The sequence below is a fragment of the Cucurbita maxima genome, unplaced genomic scaffold, assembly GCF_002738345.1.
Source record: "Cucurbita maxima cultivar Rimu unplaced genomic scaffold, Cmax_1.0 Cma_Scf00016, whole genome shotgun sequence".
NCBI classification, from domain to species: Eukaryota; Viridiplantae; Streptophyta; class Magnoliopsida; order Cucurbitales; family Cucurbitaceae; genus Cucurbita; species Cucurbita maxima.
The window spans coordinates 1,206,153-1,231,585 of NW_019272032.1; the positions used below are offsets into that span (position 1 = coordinate 1,206,153).

Here is a 25,433-nt window from a genome sequence, read left to right on the forward strand (position 1 = left end):
TTTTTTTTTTTTTTTTTTTTTTTTTTTTTTTTTTTTTTTTTCCAGTTAAAAGGCTTCTTAGTTTATATTTGTGGGGGAAAAAAACTCCTAAATTAAATTTTTAAAAATTTACATAATATTCTTAAATTTTCAAAAATATTTTTAAAAGGGTTTTGAAAATTTTCTTATAAAATTTTCAAAATAGTATTAACATATTTAATCTTTATTTTATTTATTTTTTATCATTAATATATATGAACGAACACATCTATTAATATTTGAGTATTACTGGTAAAAAAAAAAAAAGAATATTAATGTAATTTTTGGAAGTTTAGTTTTTTTAATTTAAAGGAAAATGTTTAAAGATATTTTAAGTTTTTAAAAAAACTAAAGATACTAAAGAATTTTTTTAAAAGTTATTTTTGAAACAAAATATTAATTATTTATATCTAAAATTGAGATATTTTTAAATCTTTTTAAAATTTAAAGGTATTTTTTAACAATTATTTCTAAAATTTAATAATATTGTTGAATTTTTTGAAAAATTCATTGGTAGTATAAGACAAAATACTAAATTCGATTATATATATATATATATATATATATATTGAAAGATGTCACATTCATACACTAGTAGTGTCAAAAAAACATGAAACATATAGACATGCAAACATTGATTGCCTTTCAGCGTGTATTCAATTCTCAAGTTTTTTTTTTTGACCATTTCAAGGTATATATGATCAATTCCTTTTCAAAAAATAATAATTACGAATGACCAACACGCAATCCGTACAGGCAATGGCAAGCTTAATGGTGGAGTCCACCACCCAAATGCTGGACAGGTGGGCCCACCTCGTACTCTCCGGCCATCCACAAATCGAAGTCGAAAATGAAATCACTTCCACCGCCGGCGAAATCATCGCCAAAACCAGCTTCGGAATCGACCATATAAGCGGCCGACAAGTCTTCCACAAACTCAGGAATCTCCAGATGACACTCTTTAAAACCAACCGTCTTGTCGGAGTTCCGTTCGCCGGGATTTTGAACGCCGGCAAGGCCCGAGAGGCCAAACGCCTTGGGGAAGAGATCGACGAGCTGTTTCGGGAGGTGATTACGGCTAGGAGAGAGAATCAGTCGGCGACGGCGGCGGCGGAAGTGGTGCTGCAGAATGATCTTTTGAGCTTGCTTTTGAAAGAGAGTGGCGGAGAGGGGAAGTTGAGGAGGTGGTTGAGTACGGCGGAGCTGATTGATGAGTGTAAGACGTTTTTCTTTGGTGGGCATGAAACGACGGCGTTGGCTTTGACGTGGACTTTGCTGCTTTTGGGTATTCATACGGAGTGGCAAATTCAGCTGAGAGATGAGATTAAGGAAGTTCTTGGTGATAAAGAGAGTGACTTTGATTTCACTAAGCTTTCTCAGCTCAAAAAGGTAAAAAAAATTAAACCACGTTTTCATTGATCATAAAAGACATTAAAAAATCTGACAATAAACAAAATGCAGATGGGATGGGTAATGAGCGAGGTTTTACGTCTATACCCGTCCGCACCCAACGTGCAAAGGCAAGCTAGAAGAGACATTACAGTAAACGGACTGACGATCCCGAACGGCACAAACATGTGGATAGATGTGGTGGCCATGCATCACGACGAGGCCCTTTGGGGCGAGCAGGTGAACGAGTTTCGACCAGAGAGATTTGAACACGACGAGGTAGCTGGGGGGTGCAGCCACAAGATGGGGTATTTGCCGTTTGGGTTTGGAGGAAGAATGTGCGTTGGAAGGCACTTGACGTTCATGGAGTATAAGATTGTGTTGACGCTAATTTTGTGTAGGTTTTCTTTCACATTGTCTCCTGATTACTGCCATTCGCCGTGCATTATGCTCTCGCTCCGGCCAGCGCATGGTCTACCTCTCATTTTTCGATTACTGGAAAACTAATTTATAAGGGAATAGGTTGTTATAATGGACAAGGTAATGAGAAAGAGCTTGTAAACGGCATGTTCGGTAGGCACTGGCAACCGCAGTAGTCTAAAGCAAGTTATCTATGGCGGTATATTAAACATCCGATCATGCTTGTCTAAAACATATTATCCATTCAACATGCTTAATGTTATGAGACGTTTCTAATTTTCTAATTTTGTGTAACAATTTTAAATACAAGACTGCAATTCCAAACCCCTAAAGACCATTTCATACTTTTCCCTCACGACCTTATAATATATATACACACAACAAAATAATGGATTATTATAGAACTAATATTAAAAGGTCAAAAAAATTATAAAAATTTTTAAAAATAGAACCATCTGATTTGATTTGTTCTCAATAGACCGCAACATTAAAATAACAGGGCCATAACAAAATTGGGCGTTAGTAAAACGAGTTTAAAGATAACAAAACTGAAATAGTCTACAGCAAAGAGTTCAGTCTCTTAACAAATTCAGTAGTAAAACAACAAAAAAAGAGTAGACAGAGAGAAACTTTGAATAAATGAACACTAGTGTAGTGATCTCACTTCTTCTTCTCACCACCTCCACCAGCCCTGCAAAAATACAACATATCCAGAAATGGAATCAGAATGCTAATCATAATACTTATGAATTATGACTTGAACCATAACCAGATGTGAATCATTCGATTTTGTTACAAACAAAACATGATTCAGACCCCCATGTTTATGTAAACAGCAGCTTTGCCTTGTTAAAAGGACAGATTGGATTACCTCATCTTTCTTAGCACACTGGACATCTCCTCACGCTTCTTTTTGGCCCTCTTGTGAGTTCCAAGCTTTCTTTTAGCTACCTTCAGAGCACGCTTGTCTTTACCGACTTTAAGAAGCTCAGTGATTCTCTTTTCATATGGGGCGAAACCAGCAACTTCCCGGATCAAGCTCCGGACAAAAAGAACCCTTTTGCTTGATTTCTATATTAATAGATAAAAAACGGTAACATGAGAACCCAATCTCACATTTAGTGACAAACTAGGGTGATAGATGAACAATGTAACAGGACTTTTTAAGCATGATGTTAAAAGTGTGTAACTACATATTAGAATTGGTCCAATAAAATGAAATAAAATAAGCTCATTCCTCAAGCAACTAACTATCATCCCTGGCAAAACTTGTTTAAACAGAGAAAACCCTACGCCTTTCATTTCCCCATTAAAGGAAATTCCAAAACATCTAGTTATGTGGTGATTGACTTACTCCTTTGCGATCAGAGGGCCGTGGAGCCAACTCCTTCTTGGTGACTATGTGGCCCTTGTTCAGCCCAACAAAAAGGCCTGTATTCGGTTGTTTTGGAGCCATTACCTGCTTCAATAAAAATCAATCAGTTTGCTCTATAAAAATTAAGCTTAAATGCAAAATTCAAACGCTGCAAGACTCTAAAAGAGTTGGTCTTAAAGTAAGCAAAGACAGACAAGAACCATGTAACGTTCCAGCCACATCAAAATTTATTTTACTAAGCACGTTCAAAGTGCAAAAATTCTCAGTTTAAGGGATCCAAGCAGGATCTAGTTTCCTGAGTAGAAAAGTAAATCCACAACGGAATACGTTCAAATCATTACGGTGCCTACAGATATCGTGAGCTAATTAACGACTAGGGATCAAGCTTCAAATTAGAGAATACGTTAACAACTCACTAAACGTATATCATTAACAAAACAATTCAATACAGAACAATTGCTTGTCTAAGAACTTAGCAAACACAGATAAACTCAACTTCGTACGCAAAAACAAACTATCGATATCGAGCTCCAAAAATTGATCCACAGGACTAAGATCTATTCCCTTATCCCGGCGCCCACAGAAGGAATAATGTCGAAGGAACCCGAATTGGTAAGATGCAAAGCTAGGGTTTCTTACCTGTTCAATGAGTGGAGACGTCCTAAGCCGGAGGAATGAAAAATTAGGGTTTAAGATTTAGAGGTGTTTTTATATCGTGTGAATAATTGTTAATGGGCCGGACTTTCATTTGGGCTGTATTATTTACATAAATTATGTAAAATGTGAAAATGTTTTATTTACATAAGTTACTCTTTTTATAAAAAAAAAAAAATTATGCCTTTTTGTAAGCTTATTATTATTATTATTAAAAACACTCGTATTTGTTTACATTTTTATACATAAATTTATCTAATTTGCTCTACACTCATATGTTAATATCAAATTACTATAAACAACGACTATGTTCAAATTTGTACTAACACTACTATGACCAATTGACAACTATCGAGTACTGTTTGTGATGTCCCACGTTGGTTGGGGTGTAGGACAAAACACCCCTTTGTAAGAGTGTGGAAACTTTTCCCTTGCAGACGCGTTTTTAAGCCTTGAAGGAAAGCCCGAAAGGGAAAACTCAAAAAGAACATTATCTCCTAGCGGTGGATCGGGATCGTTACAAATGGTATTAGAGCGAGACACCGGACGATGTGTCAGCCTTCTCGCTATTCATGGAGGGGGATAGACACGAGGCGGTGTGCCAGTAAGGATGCTAGCCCCAAAGGGGGTGGATTTAGGAGGTCCCACGTTGATTAGAAAAAGGAACGAGTGCCAACGAGGACACTGGGCCTTGAAGAGGGGTGGATTGTGATGTCCCACATTGGTTGGGGAGGAGAGCAAAACAAAAGGGTGTGGAAACCTTCCCCTAGTATACGTGTTTTAAAGCCTCGAGGGGAAGCTCGAAAGGAAAAGCCCGAAGAGGACAATATCTACTTGCAAAGAATCAGGTGTTAAGCACTATCATAAGCCCTATTCTCTAGAACCAAGACCTATTCTTAAGGTCTTAGCTAATATTTGAAAGTCTGTTAGTTTATATTTAGGTTTAGCAGAAGGCTATATAATGTCATTCTTTCTGCTGTTGAAATCATCAAGCTTTGTGTGCAATATTGTATGCCTTGAGTAAATTTGGTGTTGTGAGTACATTTGTTCCGCTTTCGGCGCACAACAAGTGGTATCAGAGCCAAGTTGTGGTATTTTGGGGTATTGTGAAAGCTTGGGCCTCATCGACCATTAGACGTGCTCACAATCGTGTTTATTCTCTTGAAAATCAATTTTCAAGAATTGTGGTTTTGAGTTTCATCCAGATTAATTATTGCAAATGGCAGAACCATCACGACGTGGATCGAGAGTGTGGAGTTCCAATCTCGAAGTAGAGAAATTTGATGGAACCAATAATTTTGGTGTTTGGCGAGGCGAAGTTAGCGATTTGTTGGTCATGCAAGACCTCGATGTCTCTCTCCAAGAGGAAATGCCTGAAGACATGACAGAAGCAGAATGGACGAAATTAAATCGGCAAGCCTGTGGAATTATTCGATCCTGTCTTGGCAAGGATCAGAAATATCCATTTATGAAGGTTACCATGGCGAAAGAATTATGGGACAAGCTTGAAGCGAAATATATGAAGAAGAGTGTGGAAAATAAACTCTATTTGAAGAAGAAACTCTTCCGTTTTGATTACAAGGAAGGCATCTCAATGGCTGAGCATTTGGATGATTTTAACAAAATCATCACTGATTTGCTCAATCTTGATGTTAAGATTGATGACGAAGACAAGGCGTTGTTGTTATTAAACTCTTTGCCGGAATCCTACGAGTTTTTAGTAACGACCCTACTACATGGAATCACTAATATTGATTTTGAAGATGTTTCAAATGCCTTAATAAACAATGAGATGCGAAAGAAGGAAAAGGAGACGTATCAAAGCTCTAGCTCAAATGTTCTCACTGCTCATGGAAGGACTTCCAATTGGAAAAAGAACGAATGTGGAGAGTCTCGATTAAAGTCGAGAGGTAGATCTGATAATTGGAGAAAACTTGATAAAAATGAGTGTGCATATTGTCGACAGAAAGGCCATTGGAAAAAAGATTGTTCCATCTTAAAAGAGAAGGGGTCGAAGTCCAATGTGGTTAGAGATGACGACACTGATACAGATGATGCCTTGACAATCTCCCTATCAGTCAGCCAAACCAGTGAATGGATTCTTGATTCTGGGTGCTCCTATCATATGTGTCCCAACAAAGAGATGTTTTTGGACTTCAAAGAGTTCAATGGTGGAGTTGTCTATATGGGAAATGATAGTACTTGTAAGATAATGGGAATCGGCTCAGTACAAATCAAGATGTTTGATGGGGCTATACGAAAACTCAAAGATGTGAGGTATGTCCCTGACTTGAAGAAAAATTTGATTTCATTTGGCGTTTTGGATGCGAGTGGTTATTGCATCATTTTGGAAGGAGGGAATTTGAAAGTAGCTCGTGGAGCTTTGGTGGCAATTACAGGAACTAGAAGAGGTAGCATATACTACCTCAACGGAACCACAATAATTGGGCATGCTGCTGTGGCAAGTTCGAAAGAACAAGACATATCGAAATTATGGCACATGCGACTCGGGCATGCTGGTGAGAAGGCGCTTCAGACACTGGTGAAACAAGGAGTCCTTAAGGGTGCCACAACTGGAAGAATTGATTTCTGTGAACATTGTATATTTGGCAAACAAAAAAAATGTGAAGTTTGGTACAGCTATACACCAAACAAAGGGCATTTTGGATTATGTTCACACTGATGTATGGGGTCCCACAAAGAATGTCTCATTGGGAGGAAAGAGGTGGTTCGTCACCTTTATTGATGACTACTCGAAGAGAGTTTGGATGTATTCCATGAGCCACAAAAACGAGGTTCTCCAAATCTTCCTAGAGTGGAAGAAAATGGTAGAGAATCAGACGGACAGGAAAATCAAAAGGCTGAGATCAGACAACGGGGGAGAATATACTTGTGATCCATTCCTTAAAGTATGCCGAGATGAAGGGATCGTTCGACACTTCACTGTTCCTGGTAAGCCACAACAAAATGGAGTTGCTGAGAGAATGAACCAGACATTAATAGAGAAGGTTCGATGCATATTGTCTCAAGCAGGATTGAGTAAGGCATTTTGGGCTGAGGCTCTCAGTTATGCAGTTCACTTGGTGAATCGTTTACCTGTTTCTGGAAACGGTGGGAGAACTCCGCTTGAGGTATGGTCAGGTAGTCCTGTTAGTGATTATGATAAATTGCATGTGTTTGGGTGTCCTGCTTATTATCATGTGACAGACTCAAAGCTGGATCCTAGAGCAAAAAAAGCCAAGTTTATGGGCTTTAACAAAGGTGTGAAGGGCTATAGGTTATGATGTCCAGAAACAAGTAAGATTGTTAATAGTCGAGATGTGACATTCGATGAGTCTGGAATGTTTTTGCAGAAAATTGAAAATAATGACGAGGCATTGAAGCAGGTGGAGAAGGTGGTGTTCTCTCCTGATGTGGTTGCTCCTACTGAAGAACCTATTGACCAGGTAAATAATAACTTTGATGTCTTAGAACAGAAAGAGCAAAGTCTTGAGGAGCAAAGCCTTGTAAATGAAAGAGTGGAGGAACCTGAGTCAATCGCCAAGAATAGACCACGAAGGGTAATTCGAAAACCTGCAAGGTTTGATGATACGATAGCATATGCTTTCTCTTTGATTGATGGAGTTCCTAACAGTTACAAAGATGCTATTCAGAGCCCGGATAGCTTACACTGGCAAGAGGCTGTGAATCAGGAGATAGCATCATTGGAGATAAATCAAACTTGGGATTTGGTACAACTTCCAAAAGGTAAGAAGGAAATTGGTTGTAAATGGGTTTTTGCAAAAAGGAAGACCCTTTTGGTATACGTTATAAGGCTCGACTTGTGGCTAAAGGCTACGCACAAAAGGAAGGTATTGATTATAATGAAATTTTCTCACCTGTGGTAAAACATTCTTCGATTCGAATTTTGTTGGCTTTGGTTGCTCAATTTAATCTTGAGCTTGCACAACTCGATGTAAAAACTGTTTTTTTGCATGGAGATTTGGAAGAAGAAATATATATGACGCAACCAATTGGTTTTCGAGTAGTTGGACAGCAACATTTAGTATGCAGATTGAAGAAATCTTTGTATGGGCTGAAGCAATCCCCTCGCCAATGGTATAAAAGGTTTGATCATTTCATGGTAGAGCATATGTATACTCATAGTCAATTTGACCATTGTGTGTATTATCGATGTCTCGATGATGGATCGTTTATCTACTTGCTCTTATATGTTGATGATATGTTAATTGCTTCAAAGAGACAGGTGGAGATTGATAAACTCAAAGATGAGCTTTCTAAAACATTTGAAATGAAAGACTTAGGCAATGCAAAGAAAATACTTGGAATGGAGATAGAGTGAGATCGGAAAAAAGGTACAGTCTGGTTGACTCAGTCTCAATATCTACGCAAGGTATTGTCAAGATTTAGTTTGAATAATTCAACCAAACCTGTTAGTACTCCACTTGCTCCTCATTTCAAGCTTAGTGCTTCCATGTGTCCAAGTTCTGACGATGACAAAAGATATATGGAGAACATTCCTTATACAAATGCTGTTGGTGCGTTGATGTATGCTATGGTGTGTACTCGACCTGATCTTTCACACGCAGTAAGCATGGTGAGTCGTTATATGCATAATCCTGGTAAAGAGCATTGGCAGGCTGTAAAATGGATTCTTAGGTACATTCTTGGCACTATTGATGTTGGTATTAAGTTTCAAAAACAAGAAATGTTTAATCTTGACAATCGTGTAGCTGGTTTTGTGGATTCTGATTATGCTGGTGACTTGGATAAGCGACGATCTACCACGGGTTATTTATTTACTATGGCCGGTGGACCTGTGTGTTGGCGCTCAACATTGCAGTCTACTGTTGCATTGTCTACCACTGAAGCAGAGTATATGGCGGTAACGGAAGCTTTTAAAGAAGCTATTTGGATGTATGGTTTGATCAATGACTTGGGTATTTTGCAGGGACATATAGATGTATTTTGTGATAGCCAGAGCGCTATTTGCTTGTCAAAAAATCAAGTCCATCATGCTCGTACAAAACACATTGATGTCCGTTTTCACTTTATTCGAGAAATCATTAGCAAAGGGGATATTCGTTTACTAAAAATTGGAACTGCTGATAACCCTGCTGATATATTGACAAAGGTGGTTGCTCGTGAAAAGTTCTGCCATTGTTTGGATCTCATCAACGTCGGAAGGAAGAAGTAGTGTGTTGATGTGGTAGCAACCAAATTCGCTATCAACTTGGAAATCTTATGACAAGGTGGAGATTGTTAAGCACTGTCATAAGCCCTATTCTCTAGGACCAAGACCTATTCTTAAGGTCTTAGCTAATATTTGAAAGTCGGTTAGTTTATATTTAGGTTTAGCAGAAGGCTATATAATGTCATTCTTTCTGCTGTTGAAATCATCAAGCTTTGTGTGCAATATTGTATGCCTTGAGTAAATTTGGTGTTGTGAGTACATTTGTTCCGCTTCCGGCGCACAACATCAGGGTCGTTACAAATGGTATCAGAGCCAGACATCTCGTTGTTCTCCAAAGGGGGGTAGACACGTGTGTCAATAAGGACGCTGGCCCAAAAGGGGAGGTTTAGGGGACCCACATCGATTGGAGAAAGAAATGAGTGTTTGTGAGGACGTTGGGCCCCGAAGGGGGGTGGATTGTGATATCCCACATTGGTTAGGGAAGCCCCAAAAGGGATGGATTTAAGGGGTCCCACATCAATTGGAGAAAGGAACGAGTGTCAACGAGGATGCTGGCCCCAAAGGGAGTGAATTGTGATATCCCACATTGGCTGGGGAGGCCTTAAAGAGGGTGGATTTAGGGGGTCCCACATTGATTGGAGAAAGGAACGAGTGTCAGCGAGGACGCTGCCCCTGAAGAAGGGGTGAATTGTGATATCCCACATTGGTTGGGGAGGAGAACGAGGAGAACAAAACACCCTTTATAAGGGTGTGAAAACCTTCATCTAGCGGACGCGTTTTAAGGCCTTGAGAGGAAGCCCAAATGGAAAACCCTTTATAATTCGAGAGTATTTTAATCAAATTTATAACTCAAGAAAAAATTAGAAGATATTTCAACAATTATTATTAATATGATACGTAACCCGTTATCATTTTATTCCAGTAACATCAGTTTGAGATGACTCGTTCTTTTTTGCGCATCAACGATCACAACAACACACAAGTTCATCACTATCATCTCGTTTAGGCATACAAGATCCAGTGCCTCGATGTTGATGGAGGCAATCCAACTTACAGACATAATTCAGTTCATCTTTGGCACATGGACGAATGCAGCTCCACAAACCTTTCCCTTCAGCTGCCATGCCATGCCATGCAACGACCAGACATTAAATTTCATTAACAACATTTCATAAAAAAAAACAACAAAAAATGGATCAAAACAGCTTACTTGATGCAACGAAACAAGAACACAAGAACATGACTGCGATGAACACTGCAAAAAGCTTTGGAGTTGCCATTTGAATTGATATGCTTTCAGAACCCAATCCTCATGAATTTATAATGAAATTGTTTTTTTTTAACAACTGTATTATTAGTATAGTTTCTTTAAAGGGATTTATTTTAATTGTTTTTTTTTAGTAAATATCATCAACCTTCCTTCTTATATTCATTTTATTTTTCTTTCCATATATATATACATAATATTTTAGATTTAATCAGAATTTCAATTTAATTTCAAAAAATTTATGATGATATCAATTTTTTTTATTTAAAAATTTAAAAATTTAAAACTTGATTTATTTGTCAAATATATTAATAAGGTTCGGAAAAATATTTGGAAAAGTAAAGGGAGTCGGGCAGAATTGAAAGCTTTTTTGCTATCACAATCTATTTCATAGAAAAGATCGGAAATAATCTAAATCAATTTAGCTAATTTTTTTTTTAAATATATATATTTAAACATTTTTTTAATTTATTAAAAAAACATTATCACTAAAATATATATATTCAAATAAAAATAAACATTCTTTTATCAAATTGTTATTCCATAAATTTAAGGATGTTAAATTTCTTTCTTATTCCTGATTTTAAATATAATAGTTGTATGTTGAGTGGAAACACGCGCTGGAGGTTGCGCGTGGTTATAAGGAATGAGAATGAATAATTGGTTAAGTTGTAGGCCATAGTAGAAACAAGGAACAAATGAGAGTGCGACACGCGGGGGTAAAATCCAGCTCATCCTGGTGAACATCGTGGACGGCTCTGATTGGATTTCAAGTCTAGCCGTGGGAGGGTTACTTTCGGAAATTCATATTACAATGGAGGGAACAAAAAAGAATCAACGGTCATAAACGATTTAGCAACACGTGGTTGTGTGGATAGGTCACGTGACAAAACTGGGAATCGCAAAATTTCGTCTCCGAGTTCAAATTTTCCCAGTAATTTAACAGTTTTCTGGCTCTCCATTTCAATAATCCCAGCTACCATGTTCTTCCACCGATCAAATTTTCCCCTTTCAATGCACGCAATCTCCCAAATTCTTAAACTCTAATACAGGCGTTGACTTCCAGGTATAATCCGTCACTAGAAATCTTTAGATTTATATGCATTTCTTATTTGGCTTTCTATGAATAGCTCTTAGCTTCCCAGCATTGACTTGATTTCTCTGTCTCGATAGGTAACTTTTAGAAATCCAGCGATTAAAGAACCTTTTCAATCTTTGAAATCCTGTTTTTTCAGTTCAAAAATGTTCTGTGTATGATTCTGTTTCGCAAAAAATTCGAAACCCAGATCCTCGTTTGTCTTGATTTTTATTCCCGAATTAGTTTAGTTTCATGATCTTCAATGATTGGAAGCTACTGGAACGTTGATATGATGTTGGTTGCTGAATTGATTCGTTTTTTATTATAATATGTTTCTTGATACGTCTTACATTTACTAGGAACATCCGCATGATTCATCGTTCCTTTGAGGTTAGATCATAGGCATCAATGTCTATCATATGTGGCGTACCGATCCTTGAGTGTGTATGCTGTCTGGGATGTTCTCGTTGGGTCTGGAAACGTTGTCTGCACACAGCCGGTCATGACAGTGAAAATTGGGGCTTAGCCACTTCCGATGAGTTTGAGCCTATTCCCCGGGTTTGTAGATATATCCTAGCTGTGTATGAAGATGATATTCGAAAGCCCCTTTGGGAACCGGTGGGTGGTTATGGAATCAATCCAGATTTGTTACTTGTGAAGAAGACATACAAAGATACACGAGGGCGGGCTCCTCCATATATTTTATATCTTGATCATGATCATGGCGATATTGTTCTTGCTTTCAGGGGACTTAATATGGCAAAGGAGAGTGATTATGCTGTTTTATTAGACAATAAGCTGGGAAAGAAGAAATTTGATGGTGGATATGTTCACAATGGGCTTCTGAAGGCAGCTGGGTGGGTTTTGGACACTGAGAATGAAACTTTGAAGGATTTGGTGAAGAAGTATCCAGACTATACTTTGACGTTTGCTGGGCATTCTCTTGGCTCCGGAGTAGCAGCCATGTTAACTTTGGTAGTTGCACAGAATCTCGAAAAATTGGAAAATATTGATCGGAAGCGGATAAGGTGCTATGCTATTGCTCCTGCTAGATGCATGTCCCTGAATCTGGCTGTTAGATATGCAGATATCATCCACTCTGTTGTTCTTCAGGTAAACTGTGTATGTTCTTAATTTTTTATATTTTACAGAGCATTCTGATAAGTCCTAGGATTTGTTTGTTAATCTCTTCTATAACTACGAGGCTTCTTCATTACTGGGAAATCTCATATTGGTTAGAGAGGGAAATGAAACATTTCTTATAAGTGTGTGGAAACCTCTCCCTAGTAGACGCACTTTAAAATCTTGAAAGGAAGCCCGGAAGGGAAAGCCCAAAGAAGACAATATCTGCTAGTGGTGAGCTTGGACTATTAGAAATGGTATCAGAGTCAGACACTGGACGGTGTGCCAGCGAGGACGCTGGGCCCCCAAAGGGGTTGGATTATGAGATCCCACATTAGTTGGAGAGGGGAACGAAACATTCGTTATAAAGGTGTGGAAACCTCTCCCTAGTAGACGCGTTTTAAAACCTTGAGGAGAAATTGGGAAGGGAGAGCCCAAAGAGGACAATATCTGCTAGTGGTGGGCTTGAACAGTTAGTAATGGTATCAGAGCCCAGACACTGGGCAGTGTCTCAGCGAGGACGTTGGACTCTCAAAGGGGGTGGATTGTAAGATCCCACATCGGTCGGAGAGGGGAATGAAACATTCCTTATAAGGGTGTGGAAACCTCTCCCTAGCAGATGCATTTTAAAATCTTGAGGGAAAACCCAGAAGGAAAAATCCAAAGAGAATAATATTTGTTAGCGGTGGACGTGGACGTGGACTTGAGCTTTTGGCTGTTACATTATCATTTCTTGAAGTGTGCTCAATATGTGCGGAATTTATGCTTGCTAATTGAAATGTACCGGTGATTATTATTCTTCTGATCCAGGATGACTTCTTACCTAGGACAGCCACCCCCTTGGAAGACATTTTTAAGTCACTACTCTGGTATGGTTCATGATTCATGTCTCTCTATGGTGTTAATACTTTTTTAGGTTGTTGGTAAAGTAAATATTGCTGCAAACATAGAGAGCTCTATTCTTGCAGTGTGAACTGATTCTTATGTTAAAGATCATTGCATAGAAGTAACAACAGAAACTTTGCATTTTTTGTGAAAGTAAAAGATTGGAAATGGAAGCTTGGATGTATTCAGTATGATTATAAGTTTCTCAATAATCATTTGAAATTATCCCTTCCCCAACAATGAATATTACATAAATTGGTTCGTATTCCTTGTAGTTTGCCATGCCTTCTATGCCTGAGGTGCCTGCGGGATACGTGTGTATCAGAGGACCGGATGCTTAAAGATCCGAGGAGGCTTTATGCACCTGGTCGACTCTATCACATCGTCGAGCGAAAGCCCTTAAGGTAAAAAAGACATGTATTTTCCATATTAAGTTGGTTAATGTGGTGGAGAATTCTTACGTCCCTTCAAGTTGGTGAAATTTTGTTCCATGTTTCGTTCAAACAAGAAAACATACCAGTTAAGACTGTGCTTGTTATGTGGAAAGAATTTATTGTTTTATTACAAGCATGTATGTTCATAAAGTTGAGACACTGAGTTTATGTCCTTTGAAGCCTCTTTAACCATAGGCCCAAGCTCACCGTTAGTAAATATTGTCTTTTTTGGGCTTTCCCTTTCGGGATTCCCTTTAAGATTTTTAAAATGCGTCTATTAGAGAGAGGTTTCCACACCCTTATCAAGAATGTTTTGTTCCCCTCTCCAACTGACGTGGGATCTCATCATCCACCTCTCTTCGAGGTCCAGCGTCCTTGCTGGCACACTGCTTAGTGTCTACCCCATTTTGGGGCTCAGCGTCCTCGCTGGCACACTGCCCGGTGTCCACCCCCTTCAGGGCCTAGCGTCCTTGCTGACACATTGCCTGGTGTCCACCCCATTCAGGGCCTAGTGTCCTCGCTGGCACACTGATTGGTGTCCACCTCCCTTCAGGGCTCAACGTCCTTGTTAGCACACTGTCCGGTGTCAATCCCGATCCCACATCGGTTGGAGAGAGGAATGAAATTTTTTTTATAAGTGTGTGGAAACCTCTCCCTAACATATTCGTTTTAAAATCTTGAGGGAAATTCCAAAAGAAAAAATCCAAAAAAGACAATATCTACTCGCGATAGGCTTAGGATGTTACATTTTAATAGAAAGCCATGTTACATTTTTATTGAAAGGTTGGCTTTCTAGACCATTGAAACATGTCCTGCTCAAACATTGAATTCACCTGGTGTTTCTTGTTGAAAGATGCGGAAGGTTTCCACCTGTGGTGAAGACGGCTGTTCCAGTAGATGGGCGGTTTGAACACATAGTTCTTTCTTGTAATGCAACTTCTGACCATGCCATCATTTGGATAGAGAAAGAAGCCAAACAAGCCCTGGAAGTAAGTTTCATCATTCTACCAAGCCTTTTATGCCGACTGCTTCAAGTTTAATGGAAATTTGAAATACAACACAACCATTTGCTTCTGTCAACTTCAGTTAATGCATAAGGATGATAAAGCCCTGCAGATACCACCCCAACAAAAGATGGAGAGGCAAGAGACTTTAGCTAGAGAGCATAGCGAAGAGTATAAGGCTGCATTGCAACGTGCCGTGACGTTAGCAGTGCCACATGCCTACGCGCTTGCCCCATATGGGACCTTCGGCCAGACAGATGATGGGGAAGAAGAAGAAGAGTCACCAGGATCAAGTGGTGGAGGGTCATCGAGGAGGAAGAAAGAAACTTGGAATGAACTGATTGAACGTCTTTACGACAAGGATGATTCAAGAAGCGCAGTGCTGAAGAAATCAGTGAGTAGTATTTGATGTTGCATTGTGGCCATTCATATAAATATTTGTTGCAATACTTTTTGTATAATAATGTATACTTGTTATTTGTTACTCGCTACTAATAAATATTATCTGCTTTTGACTATTACATATCGTCATCAACCTTACAATTTTAAAACACATTTATTAGAGAGAGGTTTCCACACCTTTATAAATGTTTCACAATCCACTTTTTAGAGGCCAGCGTCCTTGTTGACACACTATCCAATGTCTAACTCATTACCATTTGTAACAGCCAAAATTCATTGCCAACAAATATCCGTTTTGCCATATTACATAAGAAATGCTTCGTTTCTCTATCTAACTGATGCAGGGTCTCATATTATATCAAAGTTGAGATGGCCGAGTTAGTCTAAAGCGCCAGATTAAGGTTCGAATCCGAACAAAGATAAAGATCTAAAAGTCTTGGGTATTTCTTTCCGTTTGTCTAAACAAAAGCTTCCCGTATACCACAAACCTCCACATTTTCTTCTTGCCTATCAATTTTCTTTCTTTCCTTCCAACCAAACAATTCCTCCCTCTCTCTCTCTCTTCTTATAAAACCCATTTCCCTTTCTTTCTCACGAACAACGTTTCAGGTTTTAGTTTCATATTTTTCAGTGACTGTCATGAAGAAATCAAAGCTTGTTTCTCGTCTCCGAAAATTACGTTCATCTTCTGGTAATTCTAATCACTCCATCTTTAAAAAAGAGTGTCAATATATGATTTTCGTTTATATAATGTCAGTAAGATATATATATGTATATATATATATATTTTTTTTTATGAGTATTAAGAGTACGCGGTAAAAAGTATTAATGATATTTTAAAATTTTAATGAATGTTTTTTAAATATATTACTAAAAAGTAAAATATATTTGGAGGGGTATTAATGATTTTTTTTCTTTTAAATTTTAAAGGTATAATTAAAATACAATTGAAACTTAAGAGAGTATTGTTTTAATATTAAAGTTTATAAATATAACTGAGATAAAATATAAAATTTAAAATTTATGAATATTTTTGTTAATTTAACCTTTATTTTATTATTTGTGTTGAATAGATGGTGGGGTACACATTAGGAGCCGTCCAATAGGCGTAGACGTGCGGGAGGAGTACGCAAACGCCTTCCGCACGGAATCATATCTAGATTTCTGGACACGTGTCGTGGCCTTAAAAGACGTAGCAGTGGAGTCCACAACAGCAAGCCGGCTGTCGTCTTACCGGCTATTCGCCGAACATCTACTGGACCCAAATGAGCCCACTGTCAAAAGAATCCTAAATTGGGCCCATCTACGGCCCAACTCCAAATCCCTTCTCTCAGACTATTTCTCCCACACAGCCAATGCCTCTCTATTATGTAGCCGTTTACTCAAAGACATAAACCATTTACGTCCAGAAATTGCCATCCAGTCCTTACAAAACCCAGAATTTAATTTCAAACCCCTCTCCATCCACAACCCATTTCCAGAAATAATCCAAAACGGATGCGCCAAATTGCTGAAACAGCTGGAGTTCAACCGCGACAAGGCTCGAACCAAGGTCAAGAGGGTTAGATATTTCCAGCACGGTTCAGCTGGGTTGTTAGTGGCTGTGACCGCGTCGCTTACTGTAATACTCGTGACTCATGGAATTGGTTTAGTGGTTGTTGCTGCTGCACCGTGTCTCGCTGGCCTTGTGGGTGCTGTGAAGTTAGCCAGGGTTAAGGAGGTGGCTCGAGTGCTGGATGTGGCTGCCAAAGCGACCTACACTTTGAATAGGGATTTCGACACGGTTGGTCGGCTGGTGGCTCGGTTGAATCAGGAGGTGGAGCACATGAGGGGGCTGATGAGGTTCTGGGTTGAGCGAGGGGAAGGTCGTGATGGACGGCATGGCGGCGTTGGGGAAGTAGCGCGCCAGTTGCAGCAATGCCGTCTCAATTTGGGGCAACACTTGGATGAACTTGAGGAGCTTTTGTATTTGTGTTTTATGACCATAAATCGAGCTAGAAATCTCGTGCTCAAACAGATTCTAGCTCGAGCCTAAGATGAAACTATTGTCTTTTTTGAATTTTCTCTTACAGATTTCTACTCAAAATTTTTAAAACGTGTATGTTAGAAAGAGATTTTTTTCCTATATAAAAGTCAATTTTATATATAAAAGTCAATCTTTTCCTATAAAGTTAAAATAAAAATATAATAAATTAATTGAGAGAAATCTTGAAGATGATATCACTAATTATATCAATAAGATGCATCTCTTTTTCAGTGACTAAAATTCTATGGTTAAGTCTGCTTTAATTGCAACAATTTTCGGTTTGGTGATCTCTTATAATTTTTTTGGTAAAACTCGTGTAAGTGAGAACAAAACATGTTCGAAAAACTCGTAAGGAATGTCGGAGTCATCAAGTGAGTTCATCGCTATTTAAAAAAAAATAATAAAACCGCTAAAAAGTCTTAAATGGTTAATTAATTAAAAGAAAATGGTAAGCTTATGTTTGTGATGGACTAAAATGGTAATCTAAGCTGAATAATATTTACAAAATTGTGATAATAATAAGATAATGTAAAATATAGTAAATAAAAAAATCACGAAAGAATCCGAAAAAGCAACGAATGTACACTTGGCGAAGTATGATTGGGCGAAAGATAACCAATTAAAAGTTGCGAATAAGCGTGGGAAAAAAAAAAAAAAAAAAAAAAAGTAGGGCAGCGCACGTGGCAAGGTTCGGGTAGCGTTTGGGGGTTATATTTGTAAGGACCCCACAAGGAGGGCCTAAGGTCCTCAGGTTAAGCATAGAATAAAAATTCTTGTACCCTAATTTAAATCATCTCATATTTCTCTTCTACTCCACTCTATCACATCATTCATCTCATACCAAAGTCAATTATACATTTTTCTTAATTTTTTTTCGTAATTAATTATTAAATTAACGGCTATGTCTCAAAATGTACTATAGGGGGATATGACTAGTTGTCAACTTCTCCCTACCCAAGGTTATATATGCTAAGTCGTTGTTATCTCTCTCTTGCTTGCTTATATAACGTCTCTTTCAAAAATCTCTCTTTCTAAAATCTCTCTCTACCCTCGTTTTCCAAAACCTTCTTTTAAAATCGAGGCTAGAGGCTCGATCATACGTCGCTTGGCCGTAGGCGACGCAAGTACAAATTGGCTTAGCTCACTTGTCGTTGGAAAGTGAGTGCCGCACAATCGCTAGTCCGCTGCCTTTAAAAGTGCGATTGTGTCAAGTGCTCGTCGTAACATATTTAAATTCGTAAGAAATTAGTCTCTATCTCTTTTTAATATTAAAAAATCTACTTAATTTTATGTTATTATAGTGTGGCTGATTTGCACGTTATGAGTAATGGGTCACCTTTATCGAAGGAGTCGGGTTATAACAATATAGCTAAGCTCGATAGATAACCTTAAATAATATTTTTTATTTATTAAAGTTTATGTTTGACTTTGATGTGTTGTTGAAAAGAAAATAAGAGTAGTTCTTTTGAAGAGCAAAATGCTCGGTTATTCTTCTTGGAATCAAGTTATTTGATACGAAATGAATTTAGTGATTTCTTTTAGTAACGAGTAAATGAGTTCACTACTAGCTTATAAGATACCGAGCTTTTATCTAAAAACATGTTTTTTTTTTTACCTAGTAAAAATACTTTTTAAAATATATGAAAAATATTTTAGCACGAACGCACATGATTTTCACGACATCGCTCGTAGAATAAGTGCTTTCACTTTTAACACCTTTTTACTCTTTATAAAAGCATTTATTTATAGAATAAATGCTTTCATTTTTATGGAAAAAACCTAATCACAAATTCATCTTTAAAAATTAAATTATAACTCTCAAATTGAAAAAATAATGGGTTAAGCCCAAATAAAGATATGAAAACCCGGAAGAGGAGTGGATTTGAGCCGTTCCAAATGGTATTAGAGCCAGACACTGAAATATGTGCCAATGAGGAGGCCCTTCCCCAAAGGGGTAGATACGAGACGGTGTGTCATTAAGGACGCTAGCCTCAAAGGGAGTGGATTTGGCGTGGTCACACATCTATTGGAGAAAGGAAAGAGTGTAGCGAGGACACTGAACTCCGAAGGGGGGTGGATCGTGATGTTGGTGGATTGTGATGTCCCACGGTGGTTGGGGAGGAGAACAGAGTGCCAGCAAGAACGCTGGACCCAAAAGAGGTGGATCTTGATGTCGATGGATTGTGATGTCCCACGATGTTTGGAGAGAAGAACAAAACAACTTTTAAGGAAAGAAAGAGGGCCACCAAGTATGCTCGGTGGATTGTGATGTGGATCCCTAAACCTAAAGAGGACAATATCTTGATTCTCTCTCTCTTATTGGTTAATTTTTTTCCTAAAATTTAAATAATTTTAAAGTTTAAACTTTTATTTAAAGAATAGAATTTTAGTTGGATTAAAATAAACCAATTATAATAATTATTTTATTATATGTGTTTCAACTATTAAAAACTTTGTAGTAAGATTTAAATTATTATTTTTTGTTTAATAATTTATTTTTCTTATATGTTTGAACTTTAAATCATTTGTGATATTTAAATTTGTGGAACATTTTGACTATATATGTATTTATTTTTATGATTATCTTAAGTTGACATGCATTGAAATATTAATTTATTTTAAATGCAGTTTTTTTTTATTGGGAATAGATTTTTCAAAAGAAATTTACTATATTCCATTAATATTAAAAAAATGGAAAATAAACTCTTAAAATTCCATAAATTAAGTAATAATATATTTGAAAAAATAATAAATAAAATAAAATATAAAAAAAATATTAGAAAATGGGTTGAAAATGTTAGTCATCCATTTCAAATAGTAATCATTTTAGTAAATACATTAAATAAAAGAAAAATCAATTTTCAGGCATTTTCATGTCTCTTTGCTTTTTATACGCTCTGGCTCTCCTCTCTCTCTCTCTCTCTCTCTCTCTCTCTCTCTCCCTCCTAATTTCTTTAGCTTCTTCTCTATCTCTGAACCGATCTGCCAATCACTGAATTAAAATTTGTTTTGGGTGCAAGTTCGTGTTCTTCCCTTTTTTCTTCTTCTTCTTCCTCGATCATTTGAACTTCAATTTCGAGGGTTTTCGCTTTTCATCACTATTCAATTTGATTGATTCCCTTTGTTTCTTCATCTGATTCGGCCGAAATTGCGAAGTGGGTTCTGCGGGATCTGTAGTTCTTAGCGACTTTCTTTTCAGTAAGTTTTCTATGATTCTCTCCTGTTTACATCTCTATTAGTTGATTTCTCTCATGTTTAAGCTTGGTTAGTGATTAACTATTTCATATTCACTGTTTTTCATTCTTGAAATTTTAGTAGATCTGCATTTTTAAGCAGTTTTCGTGTATTTTGAGGTTGAAACTCGGGGATTAGTTCCGAGAATATTGGAAACCCGAATGGAAAATGGATAAGAGTGTGTTCTGTTCTTGATGCTGCAACTGTTAGAAAATGACCAAATATGAATTGTTGAAGTTGGATAGTGTAGAAAATTAGTACCCTAATCGTATTATGAATGTAGAGATGAGTATCCATTTGGAAATCTTATGTGGTGATTATATTTGTTTGAAGTAAAAGAAGTATGCCTCCATGGTGGGGGAAGTCATCATCAAAAGAAGCAAAGAAGAGCAAGGAAAGTTTTATCAATACATTGCAGAGAAAACTTAGAACAGCTGATGGTAAAACAAACAGCAGATCAGGAGGATCTCCAAGAACTTGTAATGATAATGATACAATTTCTGAGCAAGGAACTCGATCTCCTATTCTTTTGAGAACAATTTCACCTTCAAAACAAGTATCAAGATGTCAAAGCTTTTCTTCTGAAAGGCCACAAGCTCAACCTCTACCTCTTCCTGGTGTGCAGCCGTCGATTGTAGGTCGTACCGACTCTGGGATTAGTATTTCGCCAAAACCGAGTTCTGAAAGAAGCTCCAAGCCATCGTCATATCTACCACTCCCAAGACCAGCATGCATACCCAGGAGGCCTAACCATGCTGATTTAGATGCAGAGCTTGGTGTTGGTTCAGTGTCCAGTGAGAGCTCGAATGATAGCGCGGATCTACTAGATTCGCGCCATCGTAGTCCTCAGGCAACTGACTACGATCTCGGGTCTAAAACGGCTGCAGGCAGTCCTTCAAGGTGAGCTGCAATGACCTATAACTTTAGTGGAATGCTCATACTTGACCTGTTTGTTTCAATTATTTTTTTCTGTTGTAGTGCCATTGTCAAGGATCAGTCTTCTATTGTCACTCCACCAAGTTCACGAGAGCCCAGAAAACCAGCAAATATCTCCTTGAGCAACCACATTTTCTCCACATCACCCAAAAGGAGGCCTTTAAGCAGTCATGTTCCAAATCTGCAAGTCCCATATAATGGGAATTTTTGTATTGCTCCAGACAGTTCAATGTCAAGTCCTTCAAGAAGTCCCATAAGGGCTTTTAGCACAGAGCAAGTTATTAACAATGCTGTTAGTGCTGGAAAGTTCTATATGGATCTCACTTTTCCTGGGTCAGGCCATTGTTCTAGTCCTGGTTCTGGTTACAATTCAGGGCATAACTCAATGGGTGGTGATTTATCAGGACAGCTATTTTTGCAACAAAGCCGAGGTAGCCCGGAGTATTCACCAGCTCCCAGTCCCAGAATGACTAGCCCTGGTCCTAGCTCCAGAGTCCATAGTGGTGCAGTGACACCAATTCATCCTAGAGCAGGAGGGATACCAACCGAGTCACAGACATGGCCTGACGAGAAGCAAACACACCGCTTACCTCTACCTCCGGTCGCAATTTCCAATGCTCCTTTTTCTCATTCCAATTCAGCTGCAACATCTCCCTCTGTTCCAAGAAGTCCTGGAAGAGCTGATAATCCAGCAAGCCCAGGCTCCCGTTGGAAAAAGGGGAAGCTTTTGGGCAGGGGTACCTTTGGGCATGTGTATGTTGGTTTCAACAGGTACACAGGCCTTTTCATTATCTGCTGCTTAGAACTTTACTGCTGCCTTGGTGCACATTCTCCTGATTCTTATTATTTGTTCTTATTCTTGACTGGTTCAGTGAAAGTGGTGAAATGTGTGCAATGAAGGAGGTTACATTATTTTCAGATGATGCAAAGTCCAAGGAGAGTGGCAAGCAATTAATGCAAGTATGTTCCTGATTGATGGGAAATAATCCTTAATTTCTGTGCTTTGTCCTGTTTTTTTTCTGCCTCAAAGACCTACTTGGTATTGAAACAATTCAGTATTGTTCAGGAAATCACCTTGTTGAGTCGTTTACGACATCCAAACATCGTGCAGTATTATGGATCTGAAACGGTACCCATCAAATTCTACTGAGTTCAAGTTGAGTACTGTTGTACATTACTTAGCTTCAAGATATTGTATGCAGGTTGAGGACAGGCTTTACATTTACCTTGAATATGTATCTGGTGGCTCTATTTACAAGCTTCTCCAGGAATATGGACAGCTTGGAGAAGTTGCACTTCGTAGTTATACCCAGCAAATACTGTCCGGGCTTGCGTATTTACATGCTAAGAGTACTGTTCATAGGTGAATTGAATCAGCCAAGCTTGTTCCGGTAGTTTGAAGTATAAACCTTTGTTACTTCCATAACTTGGTTTAATTTTTTCTTTAAAGGGATATCAAAGGAGCAAATATACTCGTTGATCCCACGGGGCGTGTTAAGTTGGCTGACTTTGGGATGGCAAAACATGTAAGCTTCTTTGTGCTAAACACAAATCGTGTGTATATGGACTCGTTACACGAAGTTTTTTTTTACTTTATTTATCCATCTTACTTTACTTATCCTGAATTTTCTTTCAGATAACTGGGCAATCGTGCCCTTTGTCGCTTAAAGGCAGCCCATACTGGATGGCACCGGAGGTCGGACCGCCCTTGTTTACTAATGCAAATTCTTGTTATAACTTTCTTAGGCTAAAAGTTTAATCCAAATTCATTTCTTGTACAGGTTATAAAGAATTCAAATGGTTGTAATCTTGCTGTGGATATTTGGAGTCTTGGATGCACTGTTTTGGAGATGGCTACAACGAAGCCTCCTTGGAGTCAATATGAGGGAGTAAGTGGCTTAAACCAAAGTTCTGATCTTCTCTATCTTGAATTTTTATACATTAGTAATTGTTTTTGGGTCCCCGTTCGATTGTGTTTTAGATAGACCTATTGTAATAGTTCAATCTAATCGCTAATAGATATTGTCTTTTTTTGAGATTTCCCTCAACATTTTAAAATACGTATGTTAGAGAGAAGTTTCCACACCCTTATGAGGAATGCTTCGTTTCCCTCTCAGAGCCAGACACTAAGCTGTGTGCTAATGAGGACGTTGGGTCCCCAAGAGGGTGGATTGTGAGATCCCTTATTAGTTGGAGAAAGGAACGAAACATTTCTTGTAAGGGTGTGGAAACCTCTCTCTAGTAGATGCGTTTTAAAACCTTGAGGTGAAGAATGGAAGAAAAATCTCAAAAAGGACAATATCTGCAAGAAGTGGACTTAGGCGATTACACCTACATTTTTTCTCTTTTCTTTTTTGTACTGATGAGTTATGTTTGATGCTGAGGTCTACAGGTCGCTGCAATGTTTAAGATTGGCAATGGCAAAGAACTTCCCGAAATCCCAGAGCATCTTTCGCACGATGGAAAAGATTTCGTTAGACAATGTCTGCAACGTAATCCAGCTCATCGTCCTACAGCTGCTCAACTTTTGGAACATCCTTTTGTAAAACATGCTTCACCTCTTGAAAGACCGATTTCGGGTTCTGAGCATTCAGGAAGGAATCCCAGCTTCTTGGATTCTGATAGATCTGCAGCTCCTTCATCTAGACTCTCCACAGCCGTGTTGCATTCCAGGTTCTTTTGAATCTCTCACGGTGTGTGTATTGTGTTGTTGTCAATAGGCAAATTTTCACGTTTTTTTTTTCGTTCTGTCAGTGAAATTCATATTCCGAGGAACCTTTCATGTCCTGTTTCCCCCATTGGAAGCCCTCTGGTGCACTCTCGATCGCCACAGCACCCGAGTGGAAGAATGTCTCCGTCGCCCATCTCTAGCCCTCGGAACATGTCAGGTGCATCGACTCCGCTCACGGGAGGAAGCGGTGCTATTCCACACCAGCATCTCAAACAATCACCGTACCTACAGGAGGGTTTTGGGAGCTTGCCGAAGCCTTCAATAGGTCCCTATAGTAATGGTCCTTCATATCAGGATTCGAACCCTGACATCTTTCAGGGGATGGGGATTCAACCAGGTTCTCACATCTTCTCCGAGCAATTTGGAAAGCCTGCTTGGGAATTATACGACGGGCAGGCAGTCTTGGCCGATCGTGTTTCTAGGCAGCTCCTGAGTGATCACATAACAACTCCCTCCCTGGATCTAAGTCCGAACTCTCTTTCGACCAACCGCAGATAGTCGGATTTAAGCAACTGCTTGAAATTTCACGGACCCATCTACCAGAGGAAGCTCACAAGAGGGTTCTGGTCTCTCTTCTTTGGCAGACTTGAAACCATAACCAAAACTGAAACGTGTTGTTTAACGATGAAGAAACTAAGCAGTGTCATGTCATAAAGACCCGCTACAAACGGACCTGTGCAGTAAGGTCTCTAATATCTTGAAAGAACTGGAGAAAGTTGATTTCACTATCACATGATATATAAGGTTCCTTACAACGACTAACAGATAAAGAAAGGTGAAGTTCTTGATGGAAGTATGCATACACCCGCCGAAGCTGGCTTCCGGGTACGCAGAAACCTTATTTTTGTTGGTAGCTTATGATATGGTGGCATCAAATTGTACAAAATTAAGTACAATTTTGCTTTAGGATTGAACCTGAAGAGATCTATGTTATGGCAATACACCAAGCCAAAGAAACATTCATGGCAATGAAAGCTGTACACTTAAACATCGTCGAATAAGATGTTATGAAGATTGAAATGGTAAAATCCCTATCCATCAGACCCCCCCTTATGTCTGAAGCTTATGTACAGGAAGTGAAAGACTGATCTGGGGTTCTAAATTTGTCAATGGAAGCACCAAATCTCGACCAAGTCCGTGCATTCATACCGTTAATGCTTGATCGAGAGCGTTACTGTATACCGTTTGATCATATCAACTGTATGTACATCCCACTCAGTAATTCAGCAAAAAAAAAATGGAAAAATGAAGATTCATATTTGAA

The 25,433-nt window shown here is 38.5% G+C and overlaps 5 protein-coding genes and 1 long non-coding RNA gene across 8 annotated transcripts in view; 4 read left to right on the forward strand and 2 right to left on the reverse strand.

Moving 5' to 3' along the window:
* The window catches only part of LOC111491149 (cytokinin hydroxylase-like), a 2,858-nt gene extending 747 nt beyond the window's left edge, over positions 1-2,111 (forward strand). The window contains exons 3-4 of the mRNA XM_023139921.1: positions 775-1,407; positions 1,480-2,111. Coding sequence (XP_022995689.1) covers positions 775-1,407; positions 1,480-1,914 — 1,068 coding nt within the window. The 3' untranslated portion in view covers positions 1,915-2,111. The remainder of the gene's footprint in view (positions 1-774; positions 1,408-1,479) is intronic.
* A 220-nt stretch (positions 2,112-2,331) lies between these two features.
* LOC111491152 (60S ribosomal protein L36-2-like) lies at positions 2,332-3,924 on the reverse strand. The gene is made up of 4 exons (XM_023139926.1): positions 3,842-3,924; positions 3,182-3,286; positions 2,699-2,898; positions 2,332-2,518 (listed from the first exon to the last, which is right to left on the reverse strand). Exons 2-4 carry the CDS (start codon positions 3,281-3,283, stop codon positions 2,488-2,490), a joined length of 333 nt encoding a protein of 110 aa, XP_022995694.1. The 5' UTR covers positions 3,284-3,286; positions 3,842-3,924; the 3' UTR covers positions 2,332-2,487.
* Positions 3,925-9,935: 6,011 nt separating this feature from the next.
* LOC111491153 lies at positions 9,936-10,336 on the reverse strand. The gene is made up of 2 exons (XR_002719669.1): positions 10,261-10,336; positions 9,936-10,167 (listed from the first exon to the last, which is right to left on the reverse strand). It is a non-coding gene; the product is annotated as an uncharacterized LOC111491153 (long non-coding RNA).
* A 913-nt stretch (positions 10,337-11,249) lies between these two features.
* LOC111491150 lies at positions 11,250-15,323 on the forward strand. 2 transcript variants are annotated; one of them, XM_023139923.1, is made up of 6 exons: positions 11,250-11,384; positions 11,752-12,508; positions 13,328-13,386; positions 13,678-13,806; positions 14,690-14,825; positions 14,923-15,323. In XM_023139923.1, exons 2-6 carry the CDS (start codon positions 11,804-11,806, stop codon positions 15,247-15,249), a joined length of 1,356 nt encoding a protein of 451 aa, XP_022995691.1. In that variant the 5' UTR covers positions 11,250-11,384; positions 11,752-11,803; the 3' UTR covers positions 15,250-15,323. The 2 variants fall into 2 exon arrangements, with proteins under 2 accessions (XP_022995691.1, XP_022995690.1); XM_023139922.1 differs by having other exon boundaries at positions 11,250-11,383; positions 11,755-12,508.
* Positions 15,324-15,719: 396 nt separating this feature from the next.
* LOC111491151 (UPF0496 protein At3g49070) lies at positions 15,720-17,315 on the forward strand. Its single transcript, XM_023139924.1, has 2 exons — positions 15,720-15,933; positions 16,316-17,315. The coding sequence occupies exons 1-2, from the start codon at positions 15,882-15,884 to the stop codon at positions 17,275-17,277; spliced, it is 1,014 nt and encodes a 337-aa protein (XP_022995692.1). The 5' UTR covers positions 15,720-15,881; the 3' UTR covers positions 17,278-17,315.
* Positions 17,316-20,130: 2,815 nt separating this feature from the next.
* Positions 20,131-25,407, forward strand: LOC111491016 (mitogen-activated protein kinase kinase kinase YODA-like). Of its 2 annotated transcripts, none has more exons than XM_023139727.1 (11): positions 20,131-20,466; positions 20,836-21,402; positions 21,481-22,209; positions 22,311-22,398; positions 22,505-22,567; positions 22,641-22,801; positions 22,889-22,964; positions 23,075-23,134; positions 23,220-23,327; positions 23,831-24,111; positions 24,193-25,407. In XM_023139727.1, the coding sequence occupies exons 2-11, from the start codon at positions 20,846-20,848 to the stop codon at positions 24,665-24,667; spliced, it is 2,598 nt and encodes an 865-aa protein (XP_022995495.1). In that variant the 5' UTR covers positions 20,131-20,466; positions 20,836-20,845; the 3' UTR covers positions 24,668-25,407. The 2 variants fall into 2 exon arrangements, with proteins under 2 accessions (XP_022995495.1, XP_022995496.1); XM_023139728.1 differs by having other exon boundaries at positions 20,841-21,402.
* Positions 25,408-25,433: the final 26 nt, after the last annotated feature.